The sequence below is a fragment of the Ahaetulla prasina genome, chromosome 11 (genome assembly GCF_028640845.1).
Source record: "Ahaetulla prasina isolate Xishuangbanna chromosome 11, ASM2864084v1, whole genome shotgun sequence".
Lineage (NCBI taxonomy): Eukaryota > Metazoa > Chordata > Lepidosauria > Squamata > Colubridae > Ahaetulla > Ahaetulla prasina.
The window spans coordinates 22,214,632-22,235,506 of NC_080549.1; the positions used below are offsets into that span (position 1 = coordinate 22,214,632).

Below are 20,875 nucleotides of genomic sequence, written 5' to 3' on the forward strand. Positions count from 1 at the left end.
TTGTATGGTGTGGTGACCAAAATTGGACGCAATATTCTAGGTGTGGTCTTACTAAGGTTTTGTATAGCGGTACTAATACTTCACAGGAATTTGAATTGGGTTCCAATTTTGGTAGGTTGGGTTCCAATGAGATGTATAAAATGCAACCTGAATTCTATTGGGAGTCTGGGCAATATTATTTAATATAAAATGTCTAATACAAATGCAAGTAACCCCCAAATTAGCAAGAAGATACCCTTTCCCTTTAAAAAATAATAATTGTGGAAGAGATTTTACCATTTTCATCCAGAGAAAAGTCATCCTGGGCATAGCGGAATTTTTCTGGGCCACAAGCAATAAATACATCATCATCGCCAAAGAAATCATGAAGGCAAGTTACCTATCAAAAAAATAAAGTCATTCGTTTAGTGTGAGTTGGCAGCATTCATTTTATGGCTCAGATTTCTTGGAAACATAAAACTGTTTCTCTCTCTGCCGCCAGTATCTCTATTTCCCTTTACACAAACTATAACACAAAATGTAAAATAGAGTTGGCATAAGAAGAATCATCTATCATTTAAAGGGGTGGTGGGAGATCGGTTACTTTGAAATAATGCAAAGCTTTCTGTTTTACAGGTTCTATTTCATGCCAGATGAATACCCAGGCAATTTCTTCCCATGCCTTCATTTTACGAGTTATAGGATTACATAATTACCAAAGCTCTCTGGGCAGGTTGCAAGAGTAGGACCTGACATGTTCTATCACAAGAAGACATTAAAATGGAACGTGTACATCTAATAGAATAAAGCCACTTCATTGAATCTTCTGGTATGGGGGATCTCATCCTTGGTCTTATCTCATCCTGCTCTCTACCAGAAGAGAGGATGAGATAGTTGATAGCAGTGGTGAAATCTGGCCAGATCTATCCGGCTCACGGGAACCGGTAGTGGCGGGAGGCTCTGCCCACCTGCCGGGATGTCATTATGTCTGTTTTTGACCCTCTGTGCATGCGCAGAAGAGGCACACGTGCATAGTGTCCCCCTGCTCCCATAGGCTCCTGTTCCCGAACCGGTAGCAAAGGTAAGTGGATTTCACCGCTGGTTGATAGTCTATCCTCAGAGTCAACTTGAATCTGGTGACCTTAACTCTCCAGGCCTACATCAGAAACGAAGACTGATGGACCAAGTTTCCTTAGAAGATACAGGCGGGTAATGCTTGAGGCTCAATGGAGAAATCAGTCCTTCTTGTGAGTAATAGGTAGGAAGAATACAGAAATAATGTAGTCTCAAATCTCTGACCTACCTGAAATTTAAGCCAACCTCTGGTTCGAGAAGGTCTAACTGAAGACCCAGAGTTTCTCCAAGGCAGAATTAAAATACCACAAAACAAAACCATTTCACTTTCCCTGCTTCATGCAAGGGAATAACAAAGATGAGACGTATCATAAGTAAGAAAACAAAAAATGTTCCTGTAAGCTTCTTGACAAGTTACAACCATGACAACTTAATTTTAACTTGTAAACTATCAGTTACAATTACACTGTGACAAGAAAACTACATTCCTGGAAATAAGCATTTCACAGTCATTCCTGTCACCTTCTCTTTAGGGACTTAAAATATTAAGTGTCTCAGAACTAGAAACACGCAGTGAATAAGACCTTAAAATACGGAATTCCTTTAGAAAATGTTTCCAGATGTCTTCTTTGTTGTGAAACACTCCTTTGACCATAAATTTGTTGGAAATATCATAGAGTTCAACATTTGTTAATTTAATGATTTGTTATTAGTTGGCTGGAGCTACTGTGCATCCCTGGGATTGCAAAGGTGACAAAGAAGCAAGTACCAGAGTGTATAAAACCACACATATAGCTGGCAGGCAAACATCACAAAATTCTGCCTTACTTATTTTGTCCATGTCATGCAATCAAACGGAAAAAGCAGTTATGCTCAGAATAGGGTTGGACACCATCTCTGGACACCATCAACGCCAACAGCAGTCAGCGCATAAACAAACCTGAAACAACCGCACAAGATCAGAATATGTGAGGAGAGCCGGCCCACAGAATTGATGAAAATTGGACACGGTTGAACAGATAGCATCTGTCAGCTGTCCCAATTTGGACCGTTAGCAAAAAAGGACTCTCGGACTCATGGTCATAGAAAGTACACTTTACTAGAGCCAAGCAGTTAGACAGTAGCAAAGACGAATGTGGCCTTTCACGCCCAAAGAGCATAATTAACATTCCCCTTTGGGTCTCATTTCCCCCCTCCCTTGGTTACTGGTGAGTGTCCAATAGAATTCAAATTAATTATTTTGGTAACAGTCCCCAGCTGCATAGGTTTGAAGGTGTTGCATTCCATTGGATGATCTTTGAGAAGGCTGCAGCTCTTATGGGATGGCATGATGTTTTTCCTTTCCCTTTCCTCTATCCTCCCCCCTTCTATCCTGCCCTGCAGTTTCCTTCCCCCATTTCTTAAGGCAGCTGGCATCTAGCTAAGCAGGTTGGTACAGCAGGATGGCAGGTCTGAAGAGCACCATCATTAGTTGGCTGTAGTATCATGGGGCAATGAACAATTTCTTAAACAAATCTGAGAGTGAGTTTGCTTAAAAGGAATAACTACAGGTAGTCCTCAACTTACAATAGTTCACTTAGTGATCATTCAAAGTTATAGCAGCATTGAAAAAAGTGACTTATGACCATTTTTCACACTTATGGCTATTGCAACATCCCTAAGGTCATGTGATTTATACTTGGATGCTTGACAACTGACTCACACTTATGATGGTTGTAGCATCCTGGGGTCATGTGATTACCTTTTGCAAACTTCTGACAAGCAAAGTGAAACCAGGTTCACTTGACAACCAGGTTACTAATTTAACAACTGCAGTGATTCACTTAACAAATGTGGCAAATAAAGTTGTAAAATGGGGCAAAACTCATTTAAACAAATTTTTCACTTAGCAACAGAAATTTTGGATTCAATTGTGGTCATAAGTCGAGGACTACCTGCAATTTGTATTAAAGGAAAGTGACATGCTTGCAAATATAGGTAGTCCTTGACTTACAACCATTTCTTTAGTGACTGTCACTGAAACAAGTGACGTATGATCACTTTTGACAACGGTTGCAGCATCCTCATGGTCATGTGATCAAAATTCAGATGCTTGGTGACTGTTTCATATTTATGACAGTTGCAAAGTCCCAGCGTCATATGATGCCCTTTTTTGACCTTCTTACAAACAAAACCATTGGGGAAGACAGATTCACTTAACAACCATGTTACTAACTGAACAATTGCAGTGATTCACTTAACAACTGTGGCAAGAAAGGTCGTAAAACAGAGCAAAACTCACTTAACAAACGTCTTGCTTAGCAACAGAAATTTTGGGCTCAATTGTGGTTGAAAGTAATTTTTAGCTCTTAGAGCAAGATTGAAAAGGCCTTTGCAATCATTTCTAATAATCTAGATTTCAGGGTGTGTGTTTGTCACCTCAATTTATAAAATGTGCAGTCATTGCCCCCAACACTGGTTGAATTTGTTTTGTCACTGAGTTATCTATGACTTTTTATTTGAACAAAAACCCAAACATTACAATGCAGCAAACTGATCTGGAGATTCAGGTGAAATACCCTCAGATGAAAATTTTGTGTAGCTCTAAAGAACATAATTTAAGTGGCCATCTTAATTGAGTTCTCTCATAAGGTAAACCTTTACAATGTTCCCTGTCAATTCTTCCCAAGTGGTTCTAATTGTAATTCTATAGTCCTTGAATACACTAAAGATGTGGAGTTTGCTTCTAACCCTGCTTCTATCTAGGTCTATCAGTCAGTCAGCTGGTTTCTATCTGCATCTGTCTGTCTTTTCATCCATCCTGCTTTTACAATCCTATCTAAATCCTTCAATTGATCATCCTGTTTCAACATCCATCCATCCAACCAACCATGCTGCTTCTACAGCCTTGCTTCTATCTAGATCTATCAGTTGATCATCCAGTGTGTTTCTATCTACACCTGCCTATTCTTCCATCCTTCCTGCTTCTATAGCCCTGCTTTTATCTAGGTCTATCGATTGATCATCCTGTTTCTCCATCCATCCATCCATCCATCCATCCATCCATCCATCCATCCATCCATCCTACTTCTACAATTCTGCTTCTATCTATCAATTGAGCATCCAGTTTCTATCTATATCTGTTTATCCATCTGTCCATCCATCCTACTTCTACAGTCTCCCTCTTTCTCTCTCCCCCACCCCACATTTTATTCTGCTTCTACAGACTTTGCTTCTCTAAGGACCTGTAGCCAACAAGAAAAGAAATTCACAGCTCCCTTTCCCAGAATGAGAGCACCAACCAATCTCAAAGGCTGGAAGGTTGGGAAGCTGGAAGAGCCTATTAAAAGGAGGCCATGGGAAACCACTTCTGAATTTTTACCAAGGAAACATGGCTATGTCTATGTAGTCATTAGGAGTGAAGCTCAAGTTAAAATTTAATATCCTCCCACGATTCATGCCAGTTCTATATTGAGCCTAATAAATACTTTAATTCTAAAATAGCTGACACTCTTTAAAAGACAGGGGTCCAGTTTGTGTTCATACTAATCAGTTGTTCTAATTACTGTATATAGAGCAATTTGTCCAGAAATAGAATTCTCAGGGAAAAAACTAGCGAAAATACCTCCAAAAAGACATGTGGTACTTCATTCAGTTCTAAATGCTTCTTTGTGCTCATAGCAATCATGGCCAGGAAAGAGAAGAACAGCTGATTTTCAAAAAATGAGATAACTGACACAGCAGAGAGAAAAGTTGCAAAATTTATTGGCTGCATTTCCCCACCAAACAGTCAATGGTTTGTTTGTCCAGATTTTATTGTATAAATATACAATAGGTGGCATTCATATATTGTGCTAAGCTATGAGCCTGAGTTTGTAAATTACAGACACTTTGGTTGCAGAGAAGCTATGCCCCAAAATCACATTATGAATAAAGTAAGCCTGCATGAGTAAATAATAAAAGAATGGAATGGAATGGAATGGCATGGAATAGAATAGAATAGAACAGAACGGAACAAAACAGAACAGAATAACTGTATTCTTTGTAAGAGTGATGGGGCACGCAAGGAATTTGTTTTCGATGCATAAGCTCTCAGCATATACAGTATAAAAGCAACAGAGTGATCTTAAATCATAAGATACAACTACAAACCATGAGATACAACCAACAGACAGATGATAGTCATAAGATATGAATAGGAATAAGTAATTGGAAAGATGAGAAGAATAATAGTAATACAGTCCCACTACATGTTAGATAGCCTTAGGCATAAGACAGTGCTGTGGGAATTATGTAATAACTTTCGATGAAGGAAATCGGCCATGAGATAGACCCGAGTCACAGTATCTGGATTCACATGCTGTGTTAAGCCAGAAACAAAATTTGGGATTTACACATTGAGTTGATAGGCCAAATCTAAGCAAATCATATTACAGCTTCATTTTATGTGTGAACTCTGCCAGTGTGATTTTTGCACTTCACAGCAACTTTAAGGCAGAGGCTGAGGAGTTCTCTCAAGAGGCATATGGTACATTCCAATACCACCACCTTGCATTTTGTATTTATAGGAAATTGAGATCTTTTGTAATGCAGGTGTTTCTTCTCTAGCCCTGCACATAGGTGCATAAAACTGTTGACATATGCAAACGGTGGAAAATAAGATGAATTTTGCGTACACATTTGGCAAACATCTTATTGCATCTCTGTCGTTTTATTTCTCAAGTGAGCATTCTCCATAATTTCCAAAGTGTGAAATTCTGCAGATATTTAGCTAGCTTCCTCTTCGTTCAGACTGAAGTTTTTTTTTAAAAAAAACCCCACTACATGTATTCTTGTATTTTTTGATATTTTATTTCCATTATAGCATCACTTTTCGTGTACGTAATCTTGTTTAGTTCTCAAATCAAATGTTATATTGCCTTATTATTTATTTATTTAGCATACGATGAGAGCATGACATAAGAGAAGGAAACATATACACACAAACCACATAATGTTATACAAAACTTCTATGGGGTATGTCAGGGGCCTCATACCTGGATGTCCAATTCAGCTATCCAGGCGAAGGCCTTTGATGTTGCTTTGGGCAGATCTTGCACATTATGTGTAATAATTTGCGTAGCAGTACCATAATTGCAACAAGGGGATACTTATGTAGTAATACTGCCTTATGTAGATCTGAGATGAACAATCTTTGAGGAAAGATGTTGGAAGAGATGAATATAGTGAATGGAGGAATAAGTCAAATAGATATAATAGTATCAGAATAACAGAACAACAGAGTTGGAAGGGACCTTGGAAATCTTCTAATCCAAACCCCCGCTCAAGCAGGAAACCCTATACCATTTTAGATGAATGGTGTCCAATGTCTTCTTAAAAACCTCCAGTTGCACAATTTCTGGAGGCAAGTCATTCCACTGCTTAATTATGGAACGTTAGTCTTCTCCTTGATTAGTTTCCATCCATCGCTTCTTGTCCTGCCCTCTGGTGCTTTGGAGAATAGGTTGACCCCCTCTTCTTTGTGAGAAGGGGTCTTCCTTCCTTCCTTCCTTCCTTCCTTCCTTCCTTCCTTCCTTCCTTCCTTCCTTCCTTCCTTCCTTCCTTCCTTCCTTCCTTCCTTCTTTCCCTCCCTCCCTCGAAACCATCTGGACAAGTCTCAGAAGTTTTCTTGGTAAGTCCCCAAAGTGCTCTTTCCAAAAGACAACTGGATTTTTTTGTTTCCTTTGAAAATATTGTGCTTCTCATCCAAGAAACTTCTCCAAATTGCCTTCTGGAAAAGCACTTTTGGGACAACCGTGACCTGGTTGATTGAGAATCTCCATAGAAACTTTTCTTGACATGGTTTTTCAGAAGTGGTTTGCCCTTGCTTTCTTCTTCCCAGGGCTGAGAAAAAAGAACTATCCTCTAGTCACCCAACTGGCTTCATGCCCAGGGCAGAACTATAACACAGTCTTCTGGTTTCTAGCCTGGTGCCTTAACCACAAGATCAAATTGTCTCTTACTTTGCCTTCGAGTCATTCTTGATTCCTAATGACTACATGTACAAATTCCTGCAGTTTTCTTGGCAAGGTTTTTGTCAGAAGTGACTTGCCATTTGCTCCTTCCTAGGGCTTAGAGTGAGGGACTGGCCCAAGCCACCTAGCTGGCTTTGTGCTTAAGGTGGGACTAGATCTTATGATCTCTCTATTTCTAGACTGATGCTATAACCAGTAAACCAAACTGGCTGTCATGGAGAAGGATAGAGATTATGTTTTCTTTTTAGGATTTTCTTTTATCTAGTTACAAATTGTACCCTTCTTTTGTAGTGTTTCTACCTTGGCGAGATCTCACTTGCAGTTGGGAGTCACCATCATTTATTTACCAAAATTTAAGGCAGTGTTTAGCAGCCTTAAACTCAGCAATTTTAAGATATGTGGACTTCAATTCCCTGAATTCCTTAGTTTGGCTAGGGAATTCTGGGAGACGAGGTCTATACGTCTTAAAGCTGCCGAGGTTGAAAAACACTAATTTAAGGAGCAACTGAATTCCAAATGAGTTTGAGAGTTTAATAATCTGTTAAAAAAACTAGAACAATAAAATAAAAGAAGAAAAGGAGGGATGTCCAGAAAAAGGGGAACAAGGGAAATGAGCAGATTTTCAATGTTTTTGGGAACCTCATTAGGATGGGATCCCTTTAATTTTTTTGGAATGGAATGTGAGTTGAGGTTGACTTTCAGATAAAATTTCTGGGATTGTTTGCTAGATGCTAAAGTAGTTATGCTTAGAGGTGAGTGATATTTCTCAGTGGAAAAATGGCACCCATGACTTGAGGCATTGGTATTAAGATGTCATTTCAATATTTTCATAAACACATTACTAAGCATTGGATAATGAGCACTACCAAATTACCCAAGTGTTCTGGAAAAAAATGAACAGATGGAGACTGTGGAAGAGAAAATGGCAGCAAGTAGCATGAACAAATTATATGTAAGATCATAAAAATATGTTTGGGGGACTGTGAGAACTAAGCCCACTTGCAATCTTTGTTACATGCTCTTTTTATTAACAGAATAACCAAGGTAGAAGGGACATTGGAAGTCTTCTAATCTAACCTTCGATCAACCAAAGCAGACAAATGGTTGTCTAGGCTCTTCTTAAAAACCTCCAGTGTGGAACACCTACAACTTCACAGAGGGGGTGGAACTGGTTAATTGTTCTCACTGTTAGGAAATCCTCCTTAGTGCTAGGTTGCTTTTCTCCTTGATTAGTCTCCATCCATTGCTTCTTGTCTTGCCTTCTGATGCTTTGGAAAATAGGTTGACCCCTTCTTCTTTGTGACAGCCCCTCAAATATTGGAAGACTACTATCATGTCACCCCTAGTTCTTTTCGATAGACTAGATATACCCAACTCCTGTAACCATTCTTTGTATGTTTTAGCCTCCAGCCTCCTAATCATTTTTGTTGCACTTGATGAGGTTTATGAAGATTGTTCCTCATTTACTCCTGATAATTACAACCCTGAACCTACTCACCCAATGAGCTGCTTGCATCTACGACTTTCCGTGCTGTACCAGGAAGACAATTATTTTAAATACAAACGGGTGTCAACTTTGCAGTTGGTTAAGATTGCAAATAGAAATCGACCCAGAAGTGTGTTTCTAAAGACTACTCAGGAAACATTTTTGGACATTCGAAAAGGTGTGCAAAAAAATTTCTGGGTCTGTCATTTCCAGCCTATCTGAGAATAAGTTAATGCTGCTCTTGAAAGGCTATAACCTTCCAACTGTGCATCAGCTTGAATTAAAATAGCACACACTTGGCCATTAGGTAAATTGCACCCAATATTAACATTAAGCTGGAAGTAAATATGTTTGGGGAAATGTTGGTACCTTCAATACTTGAGGAAGCCAATTAGTCTCAAGCTGAGATGCTTTTTTATTCATATGAATAATATATTTGCAGCCAGGGGTGCCAGGGGTTGCATTATTAACCTCTGTTAGAGAAAAGATTCATTGGTCTACAGTCAACAGCTCTGCAATAGTTGCCTCAAGGTGTCAAAACATCAGTGCTTAAAATAGTTGACGATTCGTCTTCCAATCAATAATGAATGAGCAATCCTCAGTGTAAATTCTAGATCTCTATTTGAACTACCTAGATTTTCCACCTTGCTCCAAGCTAATCTGACTTTCCCCTATCCAGTCTCTGCAAAAAGCTACCAAAGTCACATGGCAGGAAGAACTTGCCTAATTTTAGAAAAGAAGTACCGTATATACTCGAATATAAGCCGATCCGAGTATAAGCCGAGGTCCCCAATTTTACCCCAAAAACTGGGGTAAACTGGGGACTCGAGTATAAGCCGAGGGTGGGAAATGAGGCACCTACCGGTTGGGGAAACCCTCCCTCCCTCAGCTGAGAAGGCTGGCGGCTCCCCCGCCCCGCCCTCTCACTGCACCGGCAGGGCTTCCGTCCGGTAAAATGTGAAAAAAAGAAAAAAAAAAAACTCGAGTATAAGCCGTATATACTCGAGTATAAGCCGAGGGGCTTTAAAAAAAACAAAAAACTCGAGTATAAGCCGTATAGACCCGAGTATAAGCCGAGGGGAAGTTTTTCAGCACAAAAAACGTGCTGAAAAACTCGGCTTATACTCGAGTATATACGGTACCTACTTTAATTTAAAGAAATTTCTTGCCATGTTACCAGAGCCTCCAAGGATGGTGGCACAGCCACATTTTCAGGTCCATCTTAAAGGCCAGATATTCGGGGTTGATCTAAATTCTGGAAGAATTATGCTCCACAAGATTGTGCCATTTTCCTGAATCTTGTAGATTCCTTAATAGACAAGACCCATAGCATATCTCTTCTGCAAGATCTGATGGGACAGGTAGTTGTATCCAAGGATAGGTTTTTCAAATATCCCTCAGTTATGCCTCTTGCTTTTTTGTTTTGTTTGTTTGCCTGCTATGAATAAAAAGACCAGATCCTGTAGCCGCTGCCCGCCAGCCTTCGGATTCCCAGCCACTCACTCTCTACGAACATCAAGTGAGAGCTGGCTGTGAATCCTTGCAAAGCTGCAGGCCCAGATGGGGTGCTGGGGATAGTGGTAAAGAATTGTGCCGATCAATTAGAAGGGTCCTAACAAGGATCTTTAATATCTCCCTGCAAACAGCCTGTGTTCCATCATGCTTGAAAGCAGCCACTATTGTCCCAGTCCCGAAGAAAACAGCAATTAACTGCCTAAATGACTGCAGACCTATCACATTAATGTCTGTAATAATGAAATGCTTCAAGAGTTTGGTTCTCCAACACCTTAGGACATGCCTCCCACTGGACTTCGACAAATATCAGTCTGCCTACAAGGGGAATAGGTCGACAGACGATGCCACAGCTACTACTTTACATTCTGTAATGAGCCATCTGGAGAAATCCGGGAACTATATCAGGATGCTTTTCATAGACTATAGCTCGGCCTTCAACACCATTCTGTTGAGCATCCTTATTGAAAAGCTGACTGACATGGATTTTCCATCTTCCATCTGTGACTTGATCAAAGACTTTCTGAGGGACCAGCCACAAACATTGAGGGCTGGGTCTGTCATATCCAACCCCCTGAAGGTTAGCATGTGCTCAGTCCCTACCTGTATTCACTGTACACACCTGATGGTGTACCGTCAGACCCATCTACTGTGATCATTAAGTTCCCAGGTGACACCACTATACTGGGTCTTATTACAGATGGAGATGAAACAGAGTACAGGGGGGAGGTTCAAAAACTTTCCACATGATGCTTACAAAACAACCTGTACCTGAACATCAGCAAGACCAAGGAGATGGTGTTGGATTTCCGGAGGAAGAGAGAGGAACCTGCCCCACTTTATATTGAGGGGGGCTGTGTAGAGAGAGTTTCCTCCTTTAAATTCCTGGGAGTCCATCTCAGGGAAGACCTCACCTGGAAAAACAACATGATCCAGGTGGCCAGGAAGGCCCAACAGAGACTCCATTTCCTTCAGGTCTTACGTAAAAACAGGGTGGAACAACAACTGATGACCTTCTTTTACTGGTTCACAATAGAAGGCGTCCTCACTTATTGCATCACGGTATGGCATGCTGGTCTGACAGCCGCAAATAGAAAAACATTACAGAGGGTGGTAAGTACAGCACAAAATATTGTGGGATGTCCCCTAATACCACTAGATGAGATCGCTAGGGCTCGTTGCCTTAGAAGAGTGAGGAAAATTCTCAGGGACAACTCTTACCCTGGTCATCACTTCATTACCCTCCTACCATCGGAAAGGAGATATAGAAGTATAGCTATATACTTCCACCAACACTGGCAGGGCAAACCACTCTATATAAACAAACCCCCACTCTCTTGTAGCACTGATGATATCACCTAATTGGATAATGAAACATCTGTAAGAAAACAACCAAGCTCAGAGATTGCCAAGAACCCCACAGCCCTAGGATCTCTCACCAACTAATGTTACTGGGTGAACTTGAATTCTACTAGGAATGCAACCGAGATTTTTGCAAAGTGACTTAATGATGTATGTGTTATATCATTTAATTCAAAATAATTGGCAATATTTGGGATCTCTCCCTTCTGCCAAGTGGGCCCTAGGCCTTTGCCTGAAAATCCTACCCTTATGGCAGGACACCATTTCTGCACTGTGAGAAGAAAAAACACAACTTTCTTTATTCTCTCTTTTCATCCTACACACCTGAACCATGTCTGCCTAGGGCACTGTATTTCTTACATTAAATGCACCAAAAGACATCACGGTCTTTCCTTAAAATGCTCCTTCCTCTACTCTTTTCCATGCCTTCTTTCATCTTATTCCTATCTTAAAAGACATATCAAGATATAGATACTCCCATGGTGGGAATCACAAGAAAGCATGATCACTGAAGCTCAATGTAGCAAGAAAAATCTGGAATGCTTAATTTTTCCCCCCTGAATTGTAACCATCAGCTTGTCTCTAAATATCCTTGCTACCCTTATTTTACTCTCAGTTAAAGCTGGACATGGATGTCAAGAAGCCTTTAAATATTAGATAAGATCCAGCTAGTAGAACAGTCTAATTAAAAAACACAGCTTTTTCTGCCTTCATATATTTTTACAGCCATTACTAGGGGTCAGAGTTAGGGCTTTCACTTGCTATTTTCTTCTGAAAGATGCTTTCATGTATTTTTACTAGCTTTTATGAATATATATTTTATGAATTTTATGAATATATAAAAATGCTAGGCTAATCACTTTAAATATGCTTAAGAAGCTCAAAACAGATGTCTGTAAGAGGGATCCTTGGTGGTCTCTGAGCTTGTTTGTTTTCTTGCAGAAGATTCATTACCTAAACTAGGTAACCTCATCAGTGCTAGTGTAGTAGTACTAGCAGTGATGAGGTTACATAGTTTGGGTAATGAAACTTCTGCAAGAGAGCACCAAGGACCTCATGGTTCTTCTCCTTCTCCTTCTCTCCACAAATTCCTCTCTCTTCTAGCACTGATGAGTTGGGTAATGTTTGGGTAATGAAAGTCTGGGCAATGAAATGTCTACAAGATAACAACCAAGCTCAAGGAGTACAAGGACCCTTCATATTAACCCTGAGCTACTAATATTATCCTTTTTTAGACTTCTGTAATGACTAAATTGCACCACTGGATTCTACTGTAGAGTGTGATGCCAATGTACTAAAGTATCAGGGGTTTTCAATTTAATTGTATAGAATGTGAAGGATGTGTGTTTTTGTTTTATTTTTATAGTTTTCTCATGTATGATGTACACTGAAGATGGCATTTAATTTCATTGTACGAGGTGCAATGACACTAAACTAAACTAAACTAAACTAAACCAAACCAGAATCCGTAACAGGAACATAAGCTATTAGATAGGGACATGCTATTTTTTTTTCATCACAAAGCAAATTGTACCTATAGATGAGACCACACAAAATATTAGAGTAGCACAAAAAGAACTGGAAAAGACTGTAAAATATCAGATATTTAAAAATGAACATTATGGACCAGACTTTCATTACCACATGCCTCCCACCGACCCGTACGCTCTCACAGAGAGGGACTTCTCAGGGTACCGTCCGCCAAGCAATGTCGGCTGGCGGCCCCCAGGGGAAGGTCCTTCTCTGTGGGGGCTCCCACACTCTGGAACGAACTTCCCCCGGGTTTACGCCAAATACCTGACCTTCGGACATTCCGTCGCGAACTGAAGACACATCTTTTTATTCACGCGGGGCTGGCTTAAATTGATTTTAACAAATTTTTAAATTCTTAGTAATTAATTTTAAATGGGTTTTTTTAGCTTATTATATATTTTATTTCTCAGGCCAATTTTAAAATAAGTTTTTTAACTGCATTTTAAATTTGTATATTGTACCGTCTGTTTTATTCTTGTCTGTACACCGCCCTGAGTCCTTCGGGAGAAGGGCGGTATAGAAATCAAATAAATAAATAAAAATAAATAAATAAATAAATAAATAAATAAATAAATAAATAAATAAATAAATAAATAAATAGAGGTTTCAGGGGTCCTTGGTGCTCTCTGAGCTTGGTTGTTTTCTTGCAGACTTTTCCTTACTCAAACTAGGTAACATCATCACTGCTAGTAAAATATCTGCAAGAAAGCAACCAAGCTCCAAGAACCTTAAGGACCCTTCATTTCAACCTTGAACTACAAATATTCTCCTTTATCGATAAGCAGATGTTTTCCCATCTGGAGTTATAACAATCAAATTGTCAAAACAGACAAAATTAAAAATATTTGACCTTTCACACTGTTTAACAGATACTGGTCTAGATTTGATTTTGATACTTAATTTTAAAAAACAGCGTTGCTTGAAACCACAATTACAGAGGTAACTACAGAAGTACTTGGACTATGGAAAATTTAGGGTAAAGCTTGAGTTGACCCTAAATTATCGATATTTCCTGTGTATTCACTGGAAGAGAGACTATGCAAAAGCACAAAATCAGTATAACACTTGCCCTCATTATCACACATTCTCCATGGATTTCTTTGGAAGGCTATTTAGAAGCTTCAACTGGTTCAGAATTTCGTAGCTCCCTTGTTAATGAGCACCTGCCAATATGAACAGATGACATGGGAGCTCCAGATTTTTCACTGGCTGCCGACTAGCATGATGATTTGGAAAGCCAGCCATGGCTTGGCACCAGAAAACATATAGGATAAACCTTTTCCACTTAGTTTCAACCTGGCTGATTTGGACAACCCAGGAGAACTTGCCCATGAACCCACAAGGGGCTGAGGCTGGTAGGCATGACGTTTTTGTGAGTTCATCTGCTCTTCGCCACTATTCCATTAACTTTCCCCAAGCTATTAAAAACTGAATTATATCAGAGAGCCCTTTGGGAGGAAGAACTGACCCCTTTGGGCTGACCAATCGATGGTTATGTCACTTTTGATTAATTCTTTTTATATTCTTTCATTGCGCTGTTTTATTGCTTTTCTCTTGATGTATGTGAACTGCCAAGAGTGTTTTTTTTTTATTGCAGCAGAGTAAAAATCTGATCAATAAAGGCTCTATCTCACTATGATATTGTCAGGGTTGCAAGTAACACCCCCAACGAAATCAAACTCCAAGGCTTGAAGTTCCTCAAAGCTATTAGATATGTTATAATGGCACACCTGGGAAAACCCAAATCTGAAAACTTCTGGGTTTTCCTCACCCAAAAGAAAGTTCAAAATCTTGCCCACATCTTCCACATGTCCACCACAGCTCCAATCAGTTCTTTCTTGAACAGAAGACATCCTCCAATTTCTTCTTTGAACTTCTATAGAGAATTTTGTTATGGCTAAATCTACTTCACTCTTGCAATCCCCCCTCCCAATTTCCCATGGTAGGATTGTGGCAGGCCTGGACCCTGAAGGTATAAAGGTAATATGGCTTCCAGGCATGACAGATACAATTTAAAAGAGATTTTTTTACAAAATGATGTACAGTTGGTATATGACTCCATAAAAATTATCTAGAATGTATAAATATGCTTCAGTTTTATGTTGGAAATGTGGACAATGTGAAAAGTCATTTTATCATGCCTGGTGAACTTGTAAGAAAGCCAGAAAATGTTAGGTTTAAATACATACAATGATGCAAAAAAAAAAAAAGACTAATATTTAACTGAAACTAAAGCTATTTTATTGGGATTAATGGACAGAAAATTAGAAAAGAACCTTGGGGGATAATTTTTGCATATGATTACTCGTGCAACACTATTATATGTGCCAAAATGGAAAGACTTTGAAATACTCACAGTGGAGGAATGGTTGGTGAAGTGAAAGAAATGGCAAAATTAACTTTAGAGAAAGATCAACTATTACATCTATTAGTGACTTAAACTCTTTTCTTTGTTTTCTAATTTTTTCCTTCCTTCCTTTTTCATTTTCTTATTCCTTTTCTCTTTAATTCAAAACATTGTATTGTTTTCCTTCTGTTGAAAATTTCTTTATTCAAAATTACATTTTTTAAAACAAAGATCGATTAAGGCCTTTGAAGCCCTTGGAAGAAGCACCCTTCCCTCCTGCCGAGCAGAGGCCTGACTGGATGACTCCACTTTTCTCAAGAAAAAATATAGCCTATACAACAGTATAGCTGATTTCTCAAATCAGCCAGCCAATTGAGACAATTCTATTATAAAGATTGGTCACTGAGTAGAAAGAAATGGCTCAAAGCACATCATGTGGGAGGAGGAGCAGAAGGAGGAGGAGGGGAGATGAGGAGGAGGGGAAGAGAGAGATGAAGAGAAGGGGAAGGAGAAGAGAGGCAAGGAGGAGTCACATCTGACCTCAGAATAGTTGTTCTATATAGTTGTTCTCCAGGGACGCGGTGACTCAGGGGCTAGGACGTTGAGCTTGTCGATCGAAAGGTCGGCAGCTCGGCGGTTCGAATCCCTAGTGCTGCCGTGTAACCGGGTGAGCTCCCGTTACTTGTCGCAGCTTCTGCTAACCTAGCAGTTTCTAAAGCACGTAAAAATGCAAGTAGAAAAAATAGGGACCACCTTTGGTGGGAAGGTAACAGTGTTCCATGTGCCTTTGGCATTGAGTCATGCTGGCCACATGATCACGGAGACGTCTTCGGACAGCGCTGGCTCTTCGGCTTTGAAACAGAGATGAGCACTGTCCCCTAGAGTCGGCAAGAACTAGCACGTACGTGCGAGGGGAACCTTTACCTTTACCTTATAGTTGTTCTACATAGAACAACTATTCTAAGATTAGATGTGACTTCTCCGACTCCTCCTCGTCTCTCTCCTTCCCCTCCTCCTTCTTGTCTCTCTCCTCCTTCTCATTTCCCTCCTCCTCCTTTTTCTCATCTTTCTCCTCCTCTTCCTCCTCTTCCTCCACCCCCTCACATGAGTTCCTTTGAGCCATTTCTTCCTACTCAGTGACCAATCTTTATAATTGAGCTGTCTCAATTGTCTGGTTGATTTGATTATACAGTTATATAGGCTATATTTTTTTATTGAGAAAAGTGGGGTAACCCAGCCAGCCCTCTACTTGGCAGAAGGGGGGGGGACTTTTGTGCATCATTTTGCAAAGTTATACAACATTCAGTTGCATTGTTTGGTTTTCCTAATAACCATTAAACTACAGATAAGGCATGCTCACAGTCAGAGAACTGGCAGGCATTGGTTGAAGAGGTGACTTTGCTTAGAAGCACAACTCAGTACTACAGAGTCATGTGAAACCTCAGATTCTCAAGCATAACTTTAAAGGACCATCTGACTCCTTCTCCTTTTTAAGTAAGACCCAAATCTCTACTTTCTGCTTACATAAATGCTGCGGAAGGAAACAAATGATGTGCAAGCTTTAACTGCACAACATAAACCAGTGCAAATTTATCTGCTATGAAATTCTTCCATGTTTCCATATGCTAGATACCAGAAAATAACATTTGGAGAGGATCTTACATCTATTTAGCAACCCAAGGGAAAAGAGCAGAGGCAGATGGTTTTCAGAATCAATGCGCTTCTCCTTTTAGGCAATTTCTGCATTAGCAATTTGTAGCCTTTTCTAATCTCATCCAAAAATTATTCCATCAAAATAATATTGATGAGAAAGGTTTTTATATCACTTTGGGGATTGCTAGGGGTTTCTATGAAGTCATTAGTGGAAAAATGGCCAACCAAGAGGAAGAAACCAGATTTAGTAATAAAAATTGTAGTTTTGTGTAATCTTTAGAAATGCAAATCAACGTTTTTTAAATGCAACACTTATCCTACAGCTTCGCTCATTTTTCACACATGGAGTTTCATTGCCTGTGCTATTCTGATCCTTGTAGATATCAATGCATCATGGCATCTGAATACCTTTTCCAAGATCTGAGCAACTTTTAGAGTCAACAAATTCAGAGTCAAAACCTCTATATGATTAGAAGAGGGCTCTGAGTACAGTACAGTATAAAACAATCCAATATGGTTAGCTACTGATCCCCATGGCACAGATAACAAGAGAATCCAGTTCAAAAGTATAAGGGCTTAGTTCCTGGGAGTTTAATTGTTTAAGGAACATAGTCTTTCTTTCTTTCTTTCTTTCTTTCTTTCTTTCTTTCTTTCTTTCTTTCTTTCTTTCTTTCTTTCTTTCTCTCTCTCTCTCTCTGTCTATCTATCTATCTATCTATCTATCAATCATCTATCTATCATCTAATCTATCACAATAGCACTTAGACTCACTGTATATATCACTTCAAAGTGCTTTACATCCCTCTCTAAGCAGTTTACAGAATCATCATATTGCCCACAACAATCTGGGTCCTCATTTACCTACCTCAGAAGGTTCAAAGAGCTGAGTCAACCTTGAGCCAGTGATGATCGAACTCTTGGCTGTGGGCAGAGTTTGCCTGCAATACTGCATTTTAACTACTGTGCCACTACGATTCTATCATCTATCTCACCTGTATTACTTTTTTTATAAATAACTAAAGGTGGTGAACATATCTAATATTCACAGAACATAGAAAAATAGAATAACAGAAATGGAAAGGACCTTAGAGGTCTTCTAGTCCAACCCCTTACTCAAGCAGGAGACCCTTACCTTGCCCCTTAAGTGGCTGTCCAGTCTATTCTTAAAAGCCTCCAGCAATAGGGCACCCAAAAACTTCTGAAGACAAGCCATTCCACTGGTTGATTCTTCTGTCAGAAAATTTCTCCTTGGTTCTAGTCTTTGATTAGTTTCCATCCATTGTTTCTTCTCTTGCTGTCTGGTGCTTTGGAAAATTCCTTCCTCCTCCTATTTTGCCCACAGCAACCACTCTGTGAGGTGGATTGGGCCGAGAGAGATGGACTGGTCCAAAGTCACCCAGGCATCTTTCATGCCTAAAGCAGGACTGGAATGCACCCACTCTAAATGTTTGCCCCCAAATCACCCAATTTTGTTGTGTGCCTAAAATGGACCAAAGTCACAATCTCCTGGTGATTGGTCCAAAGTCAGTCAGCTGGCTTTCATGCCTAAGTGGGACTAGAATGCACCATCTCCTGGTGATTGACACAAAGTCATCCAGCCAATTTTCATGTCTATGGCAGGACTAGAACTTATCGTCTCTGAGTGTTTGGCTCAAGATCACCCAAGTGGCTTTCATGGTAAAGGCAGGACTCAAACTCACAGTGTGCTGATAATTTGTTCAAAGTCACCCAGCTGCCTTTTGTGCCTAAGGCCAGATTAGATTCATCTCCCAGGTTGTAGCCTGGCATCTTGATTACTAGACCAAATTGATATTCAAATATGATCACAGGTTTTTAAGTGCTATTAATACTTCAATGCTACAGAATCTCCACCCAAATCATTACTGATTTCCCTTGTTTGTAGATCTTCCCCTAAAGAATTGACTATAAAGCAGAACATGTAGCCTTTTTATTAAATTGGATTTAACCCACATTTTAGCATTCCTGAAGTTATTTGGCAGATGTGGGAATATAATGGCTAAGAATATGCCCAGATAATACATTAACTTCATCCCCCAAAGATCCTAATTCAATGTATTTTATTGTTTTATTCCTGTGACCACCAATACAGAAAGAATCTGAAAAGAAGCTAATCTTCTTAATAAAGATTATATAAAAGTAAAAAGTCTTTTAATTACCATTTAAACTGCCCTTGGCTTATAGAAACCAGCACCCCATAGAAGTACCCCATAATGTTGTACCTTGATGAACGTATCTTTTCTTTTATGTACACTGAGAGCATATGCACCAAGACAAATTCCTCGTGTGTCCAATCACACTTGGCCAATAAAAAATTCTATTCTATTCTATTCTAAAAGTCCCTCTGCAAATCTGATTTGTACTTTGTCACAGCAGACCTGATTGCAATTATCAGATAAATGTTTTCAAGTGTTGATTCTATTGTATATAAATTATTAAATATATATATACATTATTAGACAAATGCTCATAAATGTGGCCTCTATTAAGGGGAGACTTCAGGGTGGTAAAATCACCCACTGAAAGTTTAGAGATCAGATCCTTTCTATAGATTCTGATCTATTCCATTCCTTTTTAACAGAGATTATTTACTAGCACAAAATTACCCTGCATTTTTTCCTCATTTGTTTTGATGAAGGAATTTGCTTTCAACATTTCTTCCAAAAGAGAATACAATTTTGGTGAACACATTATATAAACTCAAATTCAATTATCCGTTGAAATTTAGAAATTTTTAATTTTGGACTAGACTTCTGCAGTCATAAAATGTACACAATAATGTTTATCCTTCTAGTAGTATTATGAACACATAAATCAGTTGTAGGTAGCCCATAGTGGGACTATACCTTAATAGTAGTTGTATGCAACTTTAATTAAAGGTTCTCTGGTATAAAGGGCATAAAAAGATCCTGGAAACCTCTCATATTATTCACTTAGAAACTAATGGAGCTTCAGACCCAGAACTCAGAAGAATAAGTGAGAAAAAACACAGTTGCCAGGTTATGGGAAGATCTAGAACTTAATCAGGATGTTCCAGAGCATTCACCATTCTATGTGAAGAAAAAGATCGTAGGAAGAAGAGATGAAGTGCCAAAGTTTCCTCAGCTATTGTAGCTTATTCAGGAGCCATTTGGATTGTTAGACTAGAGATAATGCAATTTAACTAGTTTAGATAGAGGATTGAAATCCAAAATCTCAAGATGGTCAGTTGGAAATGTCCCATTCTGGAAACATTTTCATCTTGTGTGCTTCTGTGAGAACAGCAATAGCACTTAGACTTCAAAATGCTTTACAGCCCTTTCTAAGTGGCTTACAGAATCAGCATATTGCCCCCAACAATCAGTGCCCTCTTTTTACTGACCTCAGAAGGATGGAACTTTGAACTGGTGAAACTCAAACTGCCAAACTGCTGTTGGCAGTCAGCAGAATTGGCCTGCACTATGCATTCTAACCACTGTGCCACAACAGCTCTTATTGAAGCTACCAGAACTGTTACTTCAATCTGTAAAACTGATTACCTGAACACAGGTCTGATCTGTGCTTTGACTTTGTGGTCACTCTTGTGCATAGAACTCTTTTGCTGCCTTGATTGGTTCTTGGACTGTCGAACATAGAATCATAGGATTGGAAGGGACCTTGAAGATCAAATCCAGAGGGTTTTAATCCAACCCCCTGCTTGAGCAGGAGACACTATACCATTCTAGAGAAATAGCTATCTAGTCTCTTCTTGAAAATGTTCACTAATGGAGCATCCACAACTTCTAGAGGCATTGTTCTCTCTGTCAGGAAATTTCTTCTTCAAGTTCTAATTGTCTCTTTAAAGATTGTTGCTCCAGATTGATTCTATATTTGCTTCACTTCACTTCCTGCCTAGCTGAAGCTTAGCTTGAAGGAAAACATGGCAAGTCCAACTGGCTT

At 39.4% G+C, this 20,875-nt stretch overlaps 1 protein-coding gene across 7 annotated transcripts in view; it reads right to left on the reverse strand.

Annotated features, from left to right (window-relative positions):
- DCX (doublecortin) overlaps positions 1-20,875 on the reverse strand; it is a 224,278-nt gene that overhangs the window by 27,396 nt on the left and 176,007 nt on the right. For all 7 annotated transcript variants that reach the window (XM_058197005.1, XM_058197009.1, XM_058197007.1 and 4 more), the window contains one exon: positions 277-379. In XM_058197005.1, coding sequence (XP_058052988.1) covers positions 277-379 — 103 coding nt within the window. The remainder of the gene's footprint in view (positions 1-276; positions 380-20,875) is intronic.